Source organism: Lithobates pipiens, unplaced genomic scaffold (assembly GCF_037356315.1).
Source record: "Lithobates pipiens isolate NorthernLeopardFrog02 unplaced genomic scaffold, aLitPip1_a1.2 Scaffold_10, whole genome shotgun sequence".
Taxonomy (NCBI): Eukaryota; Metazoa; Chordata; class Amphibia; order Anura; family Ranidae; genus Lithobates; species Lithobates pipiens.
In genome coordinates, this window is record NW_027507686.1 from 197,267,277 (window position 1) to 197,285,447 (window position 18,171).

General features: G+C 40.6%; 1 protein-coding gene across 2 annotated transcripts in view; it reads left to right on the forward strand.

Moving 5' to 3' along the window:
- Positions 1–2,023: 2,023 nt before the first annotated feature.
- The window catches only part of LUZP2 (leucine zipper protein 2), a 928,200-nt gene continuing 912,052 nt past the window's right edge, over positions 2,024–18,171 (forward strand). Inside the window, exon 1 of one of the 2 annotated variants that reach the window (XM_077460834.1) lies at positions 2,024–2,476. In XM_077460834.1, the coding sequence (XP_077316960.1) occupies positions 2,412–2,476 (65 nt within the window). In that variant the 5' untranslated portion in view covers positions 2,024–2,411. The remainder of the gene's footprint in view (positions 2,477–18,171) is intronic. The other variant, XM_077460835.1, reaches the window with a different exon arrangement.

Here is an 18,171-nt window from a genome sequence, read left to right on the forward strand (position 1 = left end):
TTGCTCTTATACAAGCTGAAGCATGTGTGAAACAAAGAAATACCACATACAGCACTCAGCATTTTTGGAAACAGGTAAACAAGTGAAAGGGTTTAAAGACACCATTGAAAAACATCACGAGTGTTCTTGCCCCAACACTTGAATATTCTTATTCTACTTTGTTGCTAATCCTTTAATATCTACTGAGATTCTGCAGAATTCCAGCCAGTGAAGTTGTGTCTTCCATTAGAGAAAAGGACAACTGCACGTTAAGACCTATTGCTAGCATAAAATGGATGATAAAGTAGAAGTCCAAGAAAATATAAAATGAGCAAAATGTAAAGCCCAATGAAAGAAGAAATAACTAAACCAGCTTTTGCTGCAGTATTCAACTCCAATCCAGAGCTTTCTCCCGCAGTATTTTTTTCTTCCAATAGATCAGTAGTTCTCAACACCTGTCCTCAGGACCAACCAACAGGCCAGATACTAGTAAGTAATACCTTGGGGAGATGCAGACTTGAATGTTGCAATCACTGGACAGCAAATTAAATCACCTGTGATATATTTTAGTTATCTTGCAAACCTGGCCTGTTAGTGGGTCCTAAGGACAGGGGTTGAGAACCACTGCACTAGATGTTTTCAGTCTGATGGCCAGTCTATGCATGAAGATAAAATGCCTTTTTAGTGTGCAGAAGCCCCTCCAGCCCCCTAATACTTACCTGAGCTCCCTCTCAATTCAGCGATGTGCATGAGAGCATCAGCTCTCCAGGGACTCTCCCACCTCATTGGCTGAAAGCAGGCATTTGAGGGGCAATAAAAACAATGGACAGCACATAGTTCTGTTCACATTATATAAACATTAAGCGTTAGCCTCGGTTCGCTTCAAAATTGAAGCCTCATATCCAGTCAGGAGGCGTTTGAAGCCCTTCAATGCCTCCTATTAAAGTCCATGGCAATGCTCAGCAAACGCTCTGGCAGGCTTTAGCGGTGTGGTTCCAATGTGGTTGAGGGGTGTTAAAATTTGTTTATTTCTGTCACTTTCCATTGTGGAGCAGTTTAACATGCCTTAACACTGATCAAATGCTTCAAAACTGTGCATAGGGCTTTTAGGGCTTGTTTTTAATGATTATAAAATGCCCCATACTAAAGCTCATTGGCGCAAGCATGAACCCCATACTAACGACATACAAGCGCTATAGTTTATTAAGCGTTAGAAATGTAGCCAAGTGTGAACAAACCCTAATGCCCCGTCCACACGATTGGACATTCCGACAACAAAATCCATGGATTTTTTCCGATGGATGTTGGCTCAAACTTGTCTTGCATACACACGGTCACACAAAGTTGGTTGGAAATTCTGAACATCAAGAACGTGGTATCGTACATCACATATGGCGAGCCGAGAAAAATTAAGTTCAATAGCCAGGGAGGCTCTTCTGCTTGATTCCAAGCATGCATGGGACTTTGTGCGTCGGAATTGTGTACACACAATCGGAATTTCCGACAACGGATTTTGTTGTCGGAAAATTTGAGATCCAGATCTCAAATTTTGTGTGTCAGAAATTCCGATGGAGCCTACACACGGTTGGAATTTCCGACCAAAAAGCTTCCATCGGACATTTTCCATTGGAAAATCTGACAGTGTGTATGGGGCATAAGGAATGCACACACTTTGGGAGCAAACGTTTAAGAAGCAATACAAAAGGGAAGACAACAGACAAACAATATGCAATAATAAATCACGTTATGTAACAATCTCACCATGTATGAAACTCAAGCGCTCATAGTAAAGGAAGACTGGAGACAAGTGTCGCTCTCGCAGTAGATTTAGCTGATTTGCTGTGGTATAGCCGAGGAAAACCACCTGCATGTTCAGTTAGGTGGAGCTTTTTATGTCATTCCCTGAAGATGTGAAAACCTGAAAAAGAAGTGATTGTCAAAAACGTTGATCTAGTCACTGCTGCACAATTATACCCTCCTATGTATAGCTTGCTGAAAAGGAAACAAATTATTTCTGAAAGATGAATTGGCAGATACCTGCCAATGTACAAGCAAGATCTCATTTAAGCAAAGAGTTAAGTAGCCCCTTGCTCACTCCTCTTTCTCCCCGGCTGCCACTTAAACTGCTACTAATAACAACCCCCTAAGGACATCAATAGAGTCACTGTGTTGAATAATCACAGACTATCAGGCAAGGAGCCTTGCAGCAGCAGGTCCATTGCCTGTGACATCACACTTGGAGCTTGCATCTAGCTTTGAGTTGCTTTCATTAGCCCAGTCTGTTGGTCCGTCTGTGTTCTCCCTTAGATCTGCTATCTCTGCTTTTCTGCACTGGAGCATCCTGCCTTGAGGAAGGGCTTTTCTATACAATACCAGGGATTCATTGGGAGGAAAAAAAAGGAATAGCAAGCAAAGACTAGGAGAGCTGCAGCATGAAATCTATCCCTGCTTGCTACTTGCTTTCTCTTTTGCTGCCTGCGATGGTTTTCAGCACTAGGTGAGTACACAAAGCTTGTTCTGCATTGAGAATTATGTGCGGGATACTGTGCTGCTTTCCCTGTGCAATGCTGGTGGCTCAATTTTACAGCATAGACAGCTTATGTGCATTTAATCCGACTGCTCTGGTTGACTCTCTCTGCCTTGATTTCCAGAAGCAGTAGACCACTCTAGGCACACATCTGATTCTGCAGGTCTGCGCTGCTGGAGAATAGACGCTGGTGTGTTAAATTAAACTTGACAGACACTTTATGTATATTTAAAAAAAAAAACATTTTAAAAATATTTTTTAAGGGTCATTCGTTTGTCTGGTTGTGCCGAGCTGGGACACAATTGAAATATTTCAAAGATTGGAGATTAAGATGACTTTGAACAAAGTTGCATTCCTAGTTTGCTTTTCCAATCTAACTTTGAGTTTGCACCTAGTTATCACCATGGGGTGGTCTTGGACATTGGCAGTATTGTGTGGTCTATATCAATGCTACAAATCCAATTTACTCATTCTGTAGAACAAAAGTACAATAGCCCACAGCAACCAATCATTTTATCTTTATCTTTCCCAGATCTGATTTCTTTAAACTGACATTGTATTGTTTGCTTTGTGTGATTGGATTGTCTATAAGATTTTTTTTTTTTTCTCTTTCTGAACTGTGGTGCTGAATAAAGCAACTCTTCCATGTGTAAAGGAATGAGGTCTTTGCTGCTATGGTTGGCAAATCCCTTAGTTGTCATATCTAATTACTAAATCATTTTGCTTATAGTTTGTCGTCCTACTATGCTAATATGGTTCTGTGATCCCACCTGGTTCCTAGACTGCTACTATCATGCTTTGAACTTGGTTGCTGTCTCCTTAGCTCAAAGCGAATGATGTGAAAGACGTCTTATTAACCTGTTCTCCTCTGTTCTGGTACCGATGGGGTTAAATCCTTTTACTCATGTCTGTTAAAGCAGCTGATGTGGTTGGCGTCTGCATCTAAATGCTTCTTCATTAAAACAATATTAGCGGTGACATTGATATTCCGTACTATTCCTGGAATATTGCTGCATTGTACGGGGTCTGTGTTATCCCTATGAATGATGAAAAGTTGGTCCTGTAGACAGTACAATATCTGTCATTGTGTTGTGTGGCTGCACCATGCAGTACTTTGTGTGCCCTCCTTGTGCCCTTCCCTCTGATCAGATCCAGAAGAAAAGATTGTTTTGGTTTTCAGATTATTAACCCTATGTAACTATGACGGCTCCAAAGCCAGTCATGCATTGTCTTATTAAACCATAGTTATGTTGTGGGAGCTTAAAGGGTAACACCCCTCCCTCCCCCCTTCTCCAATACATTTCACAAGAAAAGGTAGGGGAAAGAATTATTACATGTTGTAGACAATATTTACTATCTTCATTGTTGCTTTTGAAATCTCTGTTTATTGCCATGGAGGACTGCCTTCAGTTGTCTAGAGTTTAAAATTAATTGTTTGCATTAACATGACATTTAGTTTTTTTTTCTACAGATCGTTTCATGGCAAGTATTTAATGAACAGTTTCCATTGTGGAGCAGTTTTAACGTGCCTTATTGCTCATTAAATGCTTCAAAACCGCGCATAGGGCATTTGGGGAGCATTATTCACGAGACATTACGACTGTAAAAATGAAAAATATATAAATAACATCCTGTTTTCGAAATTGATAATTAACTGATTTACCTTCTCGGAAAATGGGGGTAGTAAATGGACTGGCAAACTCCACTTTGTCTTTGGATGCTCTAGGTCTGTATTTTCAATACGTTTGTACAAAGTGACAGCAGGTCAACAAAGGACTGAACTCTATTAACTTACATTGCTGTAATAGCCGTGCCGAGTAAAAGCGGCATAGACTGAAGACTTTAGTTGCCCTTGTTGGCTTTTATAATGACACGTGACATGACTTATATTATTAGGAGCCATCCAAACAATGCAAGTTCCCTTCTAACACATCTAACGATCATGTTGATTAAATCTTCCAATTTGTTAGAGTTCTTTTCTGAGTTCTGTGTCTATAAATGCATGTCTTTTGAAGCTCTGCCTTTTTGAAGCAGCAGAACAGTGAACAGTTAAACTTACTAATGTTTATAGCTGCCATAGCAACTTCAATGCATGTAAAATAAGATTGTCCATTTAGAAAGTCCATATTGCTTATTAACAATCAGGAGTTTGCAATTTCAAATTCATATCTGACTTTGAGCTAATCTTATACTCAAAAAGCAAGACAATAAAATGGCAACTATTTGTGATTTTTATTAATTCCAATAAACAGGCTCTATGGTAATAATAAAAAAAGAAGCTAAAAGAATGCCTCCCTTCAAAGAAAAGATGCTTACCTGCCCTTTCACTTTTGCCCAAAAAAAATGTAGGGCAGGGGAAGCTCAATAGCGACCCCTGCCTATGGGACTGGGGAACGACACAATGTCAGAATTAATGTTATTGGTTACTTACCTGTTAATCTTTATTCAAATTTTCTGAACATTTCTATGGTGGTCATATCACTAAAAGAACAAAAACATAACAGAACAACGGCAGCAGTTGAAGAAGAAGCCCCCCCCCCCCCCCACCCCTGCCCTCCCTTTGTCATGGTCCTCTGTTATGTGGGCTTGTCCCTTCTGCTGTAAGGGGATAGTTGGATTATTAGTAAATTCTAGTTGGACCTTGATGGCTGAACTATTGATATAAACAACAGTTTTAAAATGGTTGGTGTGGTTATAGTATTTAAAAAAGTGGTAATAAGTAAAATAAATTATTGGTATTGGTAGAACGTATTTATCATCCCCAAAATAAAGAGCCGTGACCATTCAAGCCACAATAAATGTTTGATTGTCTTATTTATTAGTATTGAACATTTTGTGTTTGGTCTCTGGTCACATGCCTATGAGTGTTTCAGATGACTGTTCCCCTGCTGAACACTGTTTTCTTACATGGGTCCTATCATGACTACTGTGCTCTTTACATGTAGAGGCCAGCAGATGGAGCCACAGAGTACAGAGGTGTTAGACACTGGATATCATTTAGTGAAGATCCTCTGTGTGTAAAGTTTTTAGCATCACAGTCTCTTTAAAGCTGAATCCAGGGCTGATATCGCAAAATGCAAATTATTACAGGTATACTTTTATTTAATAAATTACATGCATTTATTAAATGTACCTAGTGGGAAAATCTCAATTTATTTTCAGTGGAAGACTGAGAGTCAGCACCAATTGGTAGTGACAGTAATGAATGACAAGAGTAAAGTGCTTAGTAATAACACTAAGCTGTTGCGCGTTCATTTCCCAATCAGCAGGTGGGGCAGTGTGGGTGGGTTCCCGAAAAAGATATGTTTGGCAAAAGTGAAGAATTACAAATCTTAGGTGTAGGATTACAAATCAACGTATTTGGTTGTTTGCCTCTAGTCCAGTTTAAGATTTTCCTGGAAAGAAGATTTCAAATACTCACCACTTCCATTGCTTATGCAACTGAACAATGTAATGAACAGAAACTGCCACCTTAAGACTGTTTAGAATCCAACATTTCCGGGAGTGTCAAACTCTTACTCCCCTGCTATGCTCAGTGGTTCCTTAATCAGATCCCTTACATTACTACAGAACGCAGGAGTGATGTAGGGAGTCAGCAGACAGAACCACTGGTCATAGCTGGGGGACCAGAAATCTGACACTCCTGGAAGTGTCAGATTCTAAAGAGCCTTTGGATAGTGGTTTCTATTTACAATGGCTCTCAGAGCCACAGCTGAGGAAGAGGTAAATAGTTACTATCTTCTTTCCAATGGAGCATTTGGTAAATATATTTTAGTGACAATATTGCTTTAAAGGACATCTCCACCTTAATTTGAAATCTGAATGATGGTCATCACTAGAAAGTTTAATTAAATGATGACATCTTGTATCCCTGAAACTGCTGTGATGAGGTTATCCTGTAGCACACTTTTTGCCCTCACCCAGTTCCATAAGACCATAAGGTAACTGTCATTCTAAGAATCTCTCAGAAATATAAGAAACAAGCATCGGAATAAATTTTTTAGAAATAAAAGCTTAGAATTGAAAGCTATTATGTGCTAACTATATGGAAAGAGAAACAGAAGCAGAGAAGCCTTCTAAGTGTAAAACTGTATAGCATTTGATAAAATAAAGAATAAAACCACTCACATTTTGAGTACTTGAAATCAGGCACATCAGAAATATACTGCAATTTGAGTTTGATTGACCTCCCTTCATAAGAAAGAGGCTTCTATTTTATCGAAAATTCCACTGGATAGTCTTTCACCAAAATGTCAGCCTCAATTTTATAACCTGGTAGAAGGTCTTTTTAGTCTAGCATAGGTGGTAGAGTCTGCTAGCAACCTATTTGCTTCCACAATGCAGTTTGGATAACTATCCCTCACCCCTTATCTGCGGTTTGACAATGAGATCGGTATTATTCATCAGGTTCCGCAGAGCCATATTTTCTTCTCTGGAGAGGAAGCCTAGATTTTTTTTGTGTAATGGTGGTTTGTTGACAGAGCTTTAGAAAACCAGAGTAAACTACTTTGTAGAATGGTTTTAAAAATGGACCCTTCGCATGGTGTAGATAGAAGATAGACTTAGGTTTTAGTGTGGAGTGAACTATGGGGGGGGGGGGGGAGTGGCTAGATGCTGTGTAAACAGCAAAACATCATCACTCGAACTCTCTTGGTATAGTTGTTCTAGAGCAGGGATATGCAATTAGCGGACCTCCAGCTGTTGCAGAACTACAAGTCCCATGAGGCATAGCAAGACTCTGACAGCCACAAGCATGGCACCCAGAGGCAGAGGCATGATGGGACTTGTAGTTTTGCAACAGCTGGAGGTCTGCTAATTGCAGATCCCTGTTCTAGAGTATTGATAGAGTCCGCATCAAAGTCAAATTCTGTGGGACTGGAAGAGGGTGTATCAAGTATTTCTACTGTAAGAGTAGAGGTGGATCAATTTTTTGATTCTTTCATTTAAAAAAAAATCTCTTAACAGTAAGATTCCTAATATATCTGTTAAGGTCTTTGAGTATAGTATAAGGGTTAGGTTTATTAGATGGGGCAAAGTTTAGACTTATGCTTAATAGGGATGTTTCTGCTGTGTGTGTGAGGAAAAATGAAAAAGTCTGCGTGACCTAATTTTTGTGTTTTTTTGTCTCTTCCTCTTCCCCCTCTGCAATCTCCTTTGTGTACTTTCTTTTTAGGGTGATGGTCAGAGGGGGGCTTTGTTCTAAAAAAAATCTTGGCAATGGGGTGAAGGATCTCTTTAACTGTAATGTCAGATAGATGTAAGGGGATGGTGGGAGAGATGATATTGCATCTCCTGCTCGGGTCAGACTGTGGTGATCCGCCTGTGTTTTGCCCAATAACAGCAAGAATACTGGAAACTATAATAGGGGGAGCAGAGCCATTGCTGAGAGATGGTAATCTAATAGTTGTTCCATAAAAATTGCAATTGGACTGATTACTAGAGTTTGAAGTGAGAGGGGTTCTATTTAAAGGAGGTCATTGGGCACAGGGACCTGGTGGGCACGTTCGGAAATGCGTTGCAATCATTTCAGGTGATGTCACACACTGCGTTGCAATTCACATGCGGTCCAGCCCTCCATCTTTGTTCCTTCCTGGTTTATCCTACAAAGATAGCAGGTGATCAGGTCCAACAGGAGATGCAGCTGAACCCATTCCACTGACCGACACATGGGTGCATACAGACTCACCCCTGCAGTATACTTCTGATGTGCCTGATTTCAAGTACTCAAAATGTGAGTGGTTTTATGCTTTGTTGTATTAAACACTATACAGTTTTATACTTAGAAAGCACCTCTGCTTCTGCTTCTTTTCACATGTTCCTGGAGTGTGCTTCTGCTTCCCTGAAGAGGCTTGCCCTGAGTATTGAACTGTCCACATCTACCTAAGGAACCAACCATCCAATGTATAATTTTTAATGACTATGTTTCCCCCCCATTTTTTTTACCTCCCCACCTTTAACATGTACAGCCTGCTCATAGACTGATGGTTGCCTGCAACAGTGGTCCTCCTTTGCGCCAATACCATCCTGCTTTGGCTAACTATATGGACCCTGCTTCACTGACCTCATACTTTTCCTAGGTGAATAAGAAGGTATTGAAGCCAGACAATTAGCATGGCAGCTAGGTTGCTGGAATTTTTACAAAGAAGTCTATAGGAATAGCCTATGTATGTCTTTATTTCTCTTCTGACAGGTTTCCTTGAAATGTCAGTTTATGTAGAACTAGCCTTTACAAATCTTACATTATAGCATCTATCTTTAATCCCCAGCAGTTTTATATGTCAAGTTATATGCCCCAGGATGTAAATTGAAAAAAAAGTTATATTAAACATACTGGTTGTTTCCATGGTGACTTAAATAGCTTACAGGGGTTTTTGGACTTGTGTGTACATGACAAAATCTACATACTAACTACTCTAAAATACTAATTGACTTAAAGTTAATAGCTAATGAGTGTGCTTCCATTACAGTCTTTCTTGCCACATTCCTTATGAATGGCTGTTCATTTACACACGAAGAGAAGCAGAATAAGGTTTAATACGGTTTTACTAAAGCAAACAAACATTTCAATCTTGTTTCCTGGCCACAGCTGTGTGTGAACATAGAATAATTCTACAAATAATCTGAAAATACTTCACAAGATTGAGTTTAGTAGGGTATGCCATACTTCAAAGTATTAACTATGTTGGCAGTGTTTTTTGGGGACAGTGTCTTCAATACATTTTTCTTTTTGATCTAAGCAGTAGGGAATTTATTCAGAGTACAACTAAAATATAGCAATTTAAGTTCTTCATGCACATACTGTTTGCGCATAAAAGAGAACTTAAGGTAGAGACCTAATGTGGGTAGTTGAAGAGGAGGCTCATGATCCAAGTTAATTATCGTCTTGCGTTAAGATATTTCTGACGTTGACATTGCATGTAAGCTTAAGCTTTGAACAGTGTGTTAAATACATTACCTTATTCTGTTTTAAGGTGTACTTGATGTAGTAGAGGATCATACCAAGGGCAGTCTTGGGACCCAAAATTACAGGGGTGCCAAGGGGATGCAAAAAAACAAAAAACGTCTTCACGTTAGCACTGTTTAGAGCAGGGTTCCCCAAAATGTTAAAGATCAAGTGGTCCATGAGACTATACAATGGGTCCATAAAATGCTGTGGATAAAAAAGGGGTCTGTAAATATCTAGGGGTCAATAGGTGGTAGATAAATAATGGAAGTTTAATTGGGTCAATTCATTTTCTGAGGTCTCTATCATGTTACACATGCATTGTTGTTTTTTTTTCTAAATAATTTTGTCCCTTCCTCACTACGTAGTTAGGAGATGCTCTGTATAGCTAGTCCCACCCTCTTTTCATTGTGTCTTTAGTTTCTTTTCTGGGCACATGTAATTGCTCGAAGTAGACATACTATTATTTTTTTTACCTATCCGATGCTCTTCTGTGAATATCTACACAAGTTTTTAGTTAAAGTTTTCTATAATATGCAAGATGTCATTTGGATCATATCACTGCCTGCCAACGCTGCTGAGATTGTAAGTTATAGCTATCTCACCACAACTGGATCAGTTATAAAGATCACACTTGCAATGCTTAGGCTGGGGAAGCAGAATAGTCACTGTAGAACACCACGCTATTCCCTAGTCCTAAATGTGAGGTGACTATTGGAGAGACAGAGTTACCCAGAGTTGCATGGTCAGTTGCCAGCCTGTGTGTTATTACTGGCCTTATTTATCAGCATACTTTGTGGTGTTTATCTTTGACCACCCACCTTCCTACTTCCTGCAAGTATTCAGAAATGTGTTCTCTTACAGTATTGAGCATATTACTCTACCTTGGTACCCACCTCATACTTTGTTACAGAGTAGTAGTTTATAACGCATACCCCAGAGGGGCCACTGGAAATATACAGGTTCTCCCTAAGTACTACAGAGGCAGACGGCCACACAAGCACAGTCCGATACATACTGACAATTAAGGCTCAGGAGTTGATTAACTAAAAATGGAGAGTGCAAGATCTGGAGCAGCTGTGCATGGTAGCCAATCACCTTTAAACTTTAGCTTGTTCAATTAAGTTTTGGCAGAAAAACCTGAAAGCTCATTGGTTTCTTTGCAGAGCTGTACCAGATTTTGCACTCTTTTTTTCTACTTTTAAATATTTATTGCTGAAGAATTTTATCAGGAGAGGGGTTTAGGGTCACAAGATATTTAATAACAACCAATAACAACAACAGAAGTACAAACTTCTCTCTAATCTTTCGAAAGCAGCTTTCTGGAGGTAGCAAGGGATATCCAGTATATCTAGAACTATACAGCAGTAGTTGTCTATTTAGCAACTGCTGGCACTTAGTTCCCTTCTGGCACTTTCACACCTAATAGTCCCCAGCAAGGTCTTTACTCACAATTTCCCATGAACTGTCTCCCACCCAGCGATCCTCTCCAGACCTTCAGCCCAGAAGCTGTTGAGACCCAAACTGCAGTTTCTTGTTTTAGTGAAGGAAGAAGAACACTTTGCTCAAGCCCCCTGGGCATTTATCACCACCCTAGCAACCTTCTGAATCCCTCCTTCCAGGGATTGGCTGGTGCATGATAAATATTCTATGGATCATTTGATTCTCCCTGCCCTATGCTCTGGAAATGTCTCTATAGTCGCTACAATGAAGCCCAAAAAAATAAATGTACCTAGAACCTAACAAGAGAAGGCATTTACAAGTTAATACTTTTTTTTATATCATTTTTTAAAATAAATGTTTAAGGGTCCATGAACAATCTGAAAATTTAAGAAGGGGTCAATCAGCTGAACAGTTTAGACCCTAGGTTTTATAGTAAGTATGTTTTGGCTTTGTAAGTCTCAGGTTTCCTTTAGGATAATCAAATGGTCATGTACAGTACAAACTTCTTCCCTGTACCTGGTAATATAATTTAATATTGTCAGACACAATTCACAACTCTCTGTGTACACTCTCTTTTAAATGAAATCTTATTAAATTTATGGAAGGGCTCATGGACTGTAAGCAGCTCAGGATCAAATGTACAATTATTTCACAACTGGCTTGACAGTCTTTGAACCCAACAAAACTGCATAAAAAAGGAAAGGATTTGAATACATTGAGAACATATATCTAACATGCTTGGATGTGCATTGAAGCCAAACATAAAATGTTATTTTAATGAGATTCTTGCGTGCATATGTGTACATTTATTTTACATACAATCTTTTTAAAGGAACATTTCACAGTCCTCTAACCTTACTAAACATCCAAGCAGATTAAGAGCAGACAGGAAGGTTTATCACATAAAAAATCCTTTTATGATCCCAGGAAGCCCCAAAAACCTGGGTATAAAGAGACCTTGATTCTTGCCATTCTTCTGTTCAGTAATAGCATGATCAATGGCAGTTGAGGTACTGTCACTAGAATGTGAGCAGAATATGAATCAGTGCCCACAAAAGTCAAGCAGAGGGCAAATGACTACTATCCAGTATTGGTCTCCTAGACGCTTGCCTTTTCCCCATTACTGACTTACCGTGTCTTGTGTCTCTCTATGGAGGTGGTCATTTTGGTAGAAGCAGGGCTTTGCTTCCTTATTTCAAAGTCTCCAGCAAGGAGAACAGTACAGCACAGTAGTGACATCCTCAAGTCTCAATCCAAATCTTGTGAGACTAGCATTTAGAGGCACATTGCTTTAACCACTTAAAGTGGTTGTACACCCTGTACTACCACTTTTACCTACAGGTAAGCCTATATTAAGGCTTACCTTTAGGTGCTTGAAATACCTCTTAAACTTCCACGGTTTAGGAGATATTTACTAAAGAGATGAGCACAGATGACTACGGCGCATGCGCCAATGTCATCGGCGCATGTACCCTTTAAAAAGGGCACAACATGACGTTTATAATAGGGGTCATGCCGTGACTGGTAGCTCCCAGTGACGTCACGTGACTCCGGCCACTCACAGAGCCGGAATCTCCCGGCAGGGAGAGGGGCAAAGATGGATGCTCCCTGCTCATGGGGACAATGGTGAAAGCACGGGCTTCTGTGTCAGGTAAGTGACACATAATGGGCTACTATGCGATGCATAGTAGCCCATTATGCTTTACCTTTGCAGCAGTGGCGGCTGGTGAAGTTTTTGGATGGGGGGGCGCCAGACCCCGCCCATCATTTTGGTCCCTCCCACTTCTCATAAACCACGCCCCTTATATAATCTGAAAAAAAATTGGCGTGGGTTCCCCCTCCGAGAGCATACCAGGCCCTTAGGTCTGGTATGGATTCCAAGGGGAACCCCCTACGCTGAAAAAACGGCGTGGGGGTCCCCCCCAGATCCACACCAGACCCTTATCCGAGCACGCTACCCGGCCGGCCAGGAAAGGGGGTGGGGACGAGCGGGCGCCCCCCCCCCTCCTGAGCCGTACCAGGCCGCGTGCCCTCAACATGGGGGGGTGCCTTGGGGGAGGGGGGCGTGCGGCCCCCACCCCAAAGCACCTTGTCCCCATGTTGATGAGGACAAGGGCCTCTTCCCGACAACCCTGGGCGTTGGTTGTCAGGGTCTGCGGGCGGGGGGCTTATCGGAATCCGGGAGCCCCCTTTAATAAGGGGGCCCTGGATACCAGCCCCCCACCCTATGTGAATGAGTATGGGGTACAATGTACCCCTACCCATTCACCTGTGAAAAAAAAGTACAAAAAAAACACAACACAGGGTTAAAATATTTTATTGCACAGCTCCGGGGGTCTTCCGTCTTCGGGGGTCTTCTCGCCGGACTCCTCCGCTATCTTCTTGTAGCTCTTTTGCTAGCGGAGGAGCCCGGCTTTCTTCCTCGCCGCCGGCCTCTTCTTCTGACTTCGGGGGTCTTGTCCCCCTCTTGGGTTCTTCTGCCGGGCCACCGCGCCCTCTTATAGCTCTTTTACAGGCGGTGGCCCGGTCTTCTGTCGCCGCCGCCGCCGCCGCCCGTTCTTCTTCTTCTTCTTCTCCAGGAGATGTTGACTCGACGCTCTCTCCGGCCGGAATGCCAGGGACGCGCTGCGCTGCCACTTATATAGGGACAATGGGGCGGTGTCACATGGGTTGATGTCACATGGGTTGGTCACATGGGTTGATGTCAGTTCTCATTACAATAATAACAGGCTTCAATAAGATAATGCAAAGTGCTGTAAACTGATTTCAACCAAATAAAATAATGTTTTAACTAGTGTAAGAACAGGAAAGTACAATCTGATCGATTACGTAGATAACATAAATTCTATGCACATCATCATTATTCTTTGTAAGGTCTTAAAGTCTACTTGAACCTTTAGTTTAAATTAATGCATCAATTAAGGTGTGCAAATATAGTTCATTCTCTTTAAAAGCAGTCAAATTTTGAGTAGAAAAGCCTGTCCCTTGCAGAGAAGGACCATTGCTCCCTATGAAGAAGCAGTAACCTCTCTCCAGAGGTCTGACACACTTCCCGTTGAGTCAAACATTTTTCTTTTTACTATATACTGTATAATCAAAATAAAAAAATAAAAAATATATGTATCCAAATTTGCTAACAAATTAAAGCCTAGGCTAAAAACCTATTTGGAAAATCCAAACATTGCCGAAAAAAAACCTCTGAGACTGAAGGGCGTTTTTAGAGACCCTAGATGCCCCGGTGATTAATAAAAAAACTGTGAGAAACATGTTTAAAGTTGTTGTAAACCTGAGACATGAAATATGAACAAAGCATTTTAAAGTGTGTACTTCAATTAAGAGCACTACTACACATGACCGTTTTTTCCATCAGAATAAACTGATGGTTTTTCCCCTGAAACGGACTTGCCTACACACAATCACACCAAAGTCTAATCATTTAGGACACGGTGATGTACATCACGTACGACGGAACTAGAAAAAAGAAGTTCAATAGCCAGTAGCCAATAGCTGCCCTTGCGTGGTTTTTGGTTTTGGTCGTTTATGTACAGCATACAGACGAACGGCTTTCCCGATAGGAACTGATTCCGTCGGAAAGATTTAAAACATGTTCTATTTCTAGGTCCCATGAAATGTTTCCGTCTGACTTTTTCTGCCAGAAAGTCCGACAGTGTGTACATGGCATTAGTGCAATTTCCGTCAGATGCTTTGTTTCTCTGCTATCAGCATGAATCACTTCTGACCAGTTTTCCTGACACCAAGAGAAAAAAGGTGACAGGGGAGGCAGCTCCAGCTGATTGACAGCCTCAGCCCTTTCCATGTATGAAGGTGGGGGTCCCTTCCCTCCAATCAGCTCTCAGCTCTCCTAACTAAGCTCTGTGTGTGATTTCTGCTCTCAGACTCATTTTTTCTGATAGCTCAGACAAGCTTTATAAGCTCTGGACTTTGAACATATGTAGGGAAGAGAAGACTTCTGATAAACATGCAGGGCAGGACTTAGGGTAGTGGGGGCCCCTGGGCTTGAGTCACTTTCGGGCCCTACCTTCTATACATTACTTTAAATAGAACAAAATGATACATAAACGTAAAGAAGATTTTTTTCGCTCCATAAGACACACCTGACCATAAGACGCACCTAGGTTTTAGAGGAGGAAAACAAGAAAAAAAATATTCTGACCCATACAGAAGCCTGGCAAATAAAATGTACATTAGCCAGTGGACAGTATGTTAGCCAGTGGTATAAATTCCTATAATAAATAAAGATACACCAGTGTTTCCAGTGTTTATGTGAGTATAATCTGATGAGTGAGTAATTGGATCTTATAAGGCCATACAGTGTAGATTTCCCATGTGTCTCCCATGTGTCTCCCATGTTCCTATGGCTATATATCACAGTATGCACACACCACTGTCATAATACAAGCAAAGATATTTAAATAGTAATAAAAGAAGGTGAGAAGCAGTGTAGTTAGCCGTGTCTCGTCCCATTTATCTAAACACCTAGCATGATGTCCACATAAATACTCCCATAATATACCTACCGTATATTTCAGCATTATAAACACACACGCGGTTTCTCCATCTCACTGCCCATTCCACTCATTCTGGCAGTTGGTCCTGCCTCACTCTGCCCCCATTGGCTCACAGCAGCTCAGGAGGAAGGTGTCCCCAGAAACGTCATGGGGTGGATGGCTGTGATTGGTAACACTAACAGCAGACTCTTGTGTCACTCCGGCTAGCTGCGCCAGGATTGGAAGCGACACGGCATTGCCTTGGGCGGGGCCGGCTTCTGGTTAACTGGAGTGAGTGAGGGTGGACCAAGTAGGTGGTGTGTCCCATGTGTGTGCACAGAGCGAGCGGTGGCGACTCCTGCTCAATATTCGCTCCATAAAACGCACAGGCACTTTCCCCCATTTTTTTGGGTGGGGAAAGTGTTATGGAGTGAAAAATACAGTATTTAAAGCATAAAAGGGGCGGGGCCCGCGGGGCCCCCTATTGCCCAGTCAAGCCCAATGGTAAGTCCGGCCCTGTAAGCATGTACAACCCCCCCGCACAAAAGGTTAAACTAAGCCTTAAACTTGTTTGAATGTATTACCTGCTTCATTTCTATTGGCACTCAAACTTTAGAAAGAGGTTTGCCTTTTTGTATATTTAGAATCTTCTATTTCAGAATGCTTTTTACATATGACAGACAGCTATAATGGTGCTAAGCAATGTGCTCATCGTCCCCCCATTTGCTGTAATATTATGATTTTAAAATACACATTAAAAACTGACATGGAGTTTTGTGGAAACTCAGGCTCTTTTGTTATCATACAGGTGAAAATATCTTCCAAAAATGGTTTTATAAAAATAGATATAACAACTGTCAATTAAGACATGACCTGTTCTAGTAGTTCTATGAGTGCCTAAAGCAAGTGAAAAATAATTTGTTCAAGAACATCTCTAATGTCTATCACTATTGATAACCTGACCCTAAACCATAAACCAAAAACCTTATCTTCACGCAAACTTTAAACTCTGGTTTAATAAAAAATAAAAATCTATTCAATTATGTACAGCCAAAAGTTTTGAGAATGACACAAATATTATTTTTCACAAACTCTGCTGCCTCAGCTTTTATTGCATATACTCCAGAATGTTATGAAGAGTGATCAGATCGCGTGACGTCACGGTCACATAACTTCCCCTGATCCCCTGATGAAGTTACGTGGCCATGACGTCACGTGTAGGGGCGGGATAGGCGTTCCAGATTGATATAAGCGAACAAGCTCGGCGCTCGTCGGAGATAAGCATTATTGTTTTGTTTTTATGTGAGTACCTTGGATTGTATTAATAAATGCGTTGCTGATTTTAAATATACTACACTATATGTCACTCCCCTTCTTTTGAGCTACTCCCGCTACTGCTGAGAGGCAAAGACGTTTTAAAGATAACCCCGGGGGTCCAGGCATATACATTACCAACTCATATCCTAGGACACGGGGAAAAGGAGGTGAAACAGCCAGTGTTTTAATATATGCGGGTACCTCTTTACCGCAAGGTAAGGGGCCATTACTTACTAGTGTGGTGTGGCACGAAGAGGAAAAGAACACTTTTGCAAATGTGGAACATTTTGCACAGGAAAGCACTTGCACTTTTTTATGTTGTTTTGCACATACAGAAATATTTTATATATGGTGGATGTCAGCAGTTACATAAGTGATCCTTCATTCCAGAAAATTTTCAAGCAAAAGATTGTCATTTTTGGACAATTATATCGGTCTATACGGATTGGGTGATGTGTATGGACTATACGTTACCAGATTGACTATATCCTATTTTTATAATCTTATATATATTTGTATTTACCTTGAGATGTAATTTTCCTTTCACGTATGTATATCAGCTTGCACAGGTTTTTTACAGGAGCACTTTTTGGGCACTCACTAAGGATATATAAGGCATATGATATCAGCACTTTATTTGAAGTTCTTTGCGCGTCTTTTTACCTATTCATTTTTATCTTCATATGATTTTTATACATTAGCCATGTTTTGCACTGTGCACTTTAATATTGCTGTGTAGGTATATGTACCATATGCAATCCTTTGCAATATATGCTGAAGGTTATTATTCCTAGGTATTTTTATTACACTATTGAATATTATTATTATTATTTTTTCTAACCCGCTGATTCATGTTATTTTGATGCACACTAGTTTTATACTTTTCACTCATTCCCATTGAACAGCGCAACATCATATCCTTTTTTTTATAATTAAAAAACTACAAATTAGTGTTTTAAAGTTCTTTAAAACAAGATGTATTTTGCTTTCAGCCATCAGATCCAGGCCAACTTTAAAGCTTTGGAACATGTGTTAAATGCATTCCCAACACCTAAACATGTGTTGAGATGCATCTCACTTCATAAAGATGACATTTTCTATTCTTCACACCTATCACAACCAAAATAACAACATTAAATAATACTCCTAGGATGCATATTTAACATCTCGGGATGTGGCATAAAAACAACATGAAATAAATGATTTTCCGGAATATTTTCATGCCTATTAGACATAATGCATACATGTAACCTATCCTCGGCTCCTCTCTATGTGCACAGTGTAGATTGTCTGTATATAATTGACCTAATAGGGATGCTCTTACATGATGTGAAGGTTTGTGTTCCTCTCCCGTGTTTGTGAGGAACGTAAGAATCCCCATGGTTATGATGTGCCAACTCCTTGACAACTACGCAGTGTGTTGCTATGACTTGTTTTTGTAAACATAATCCATG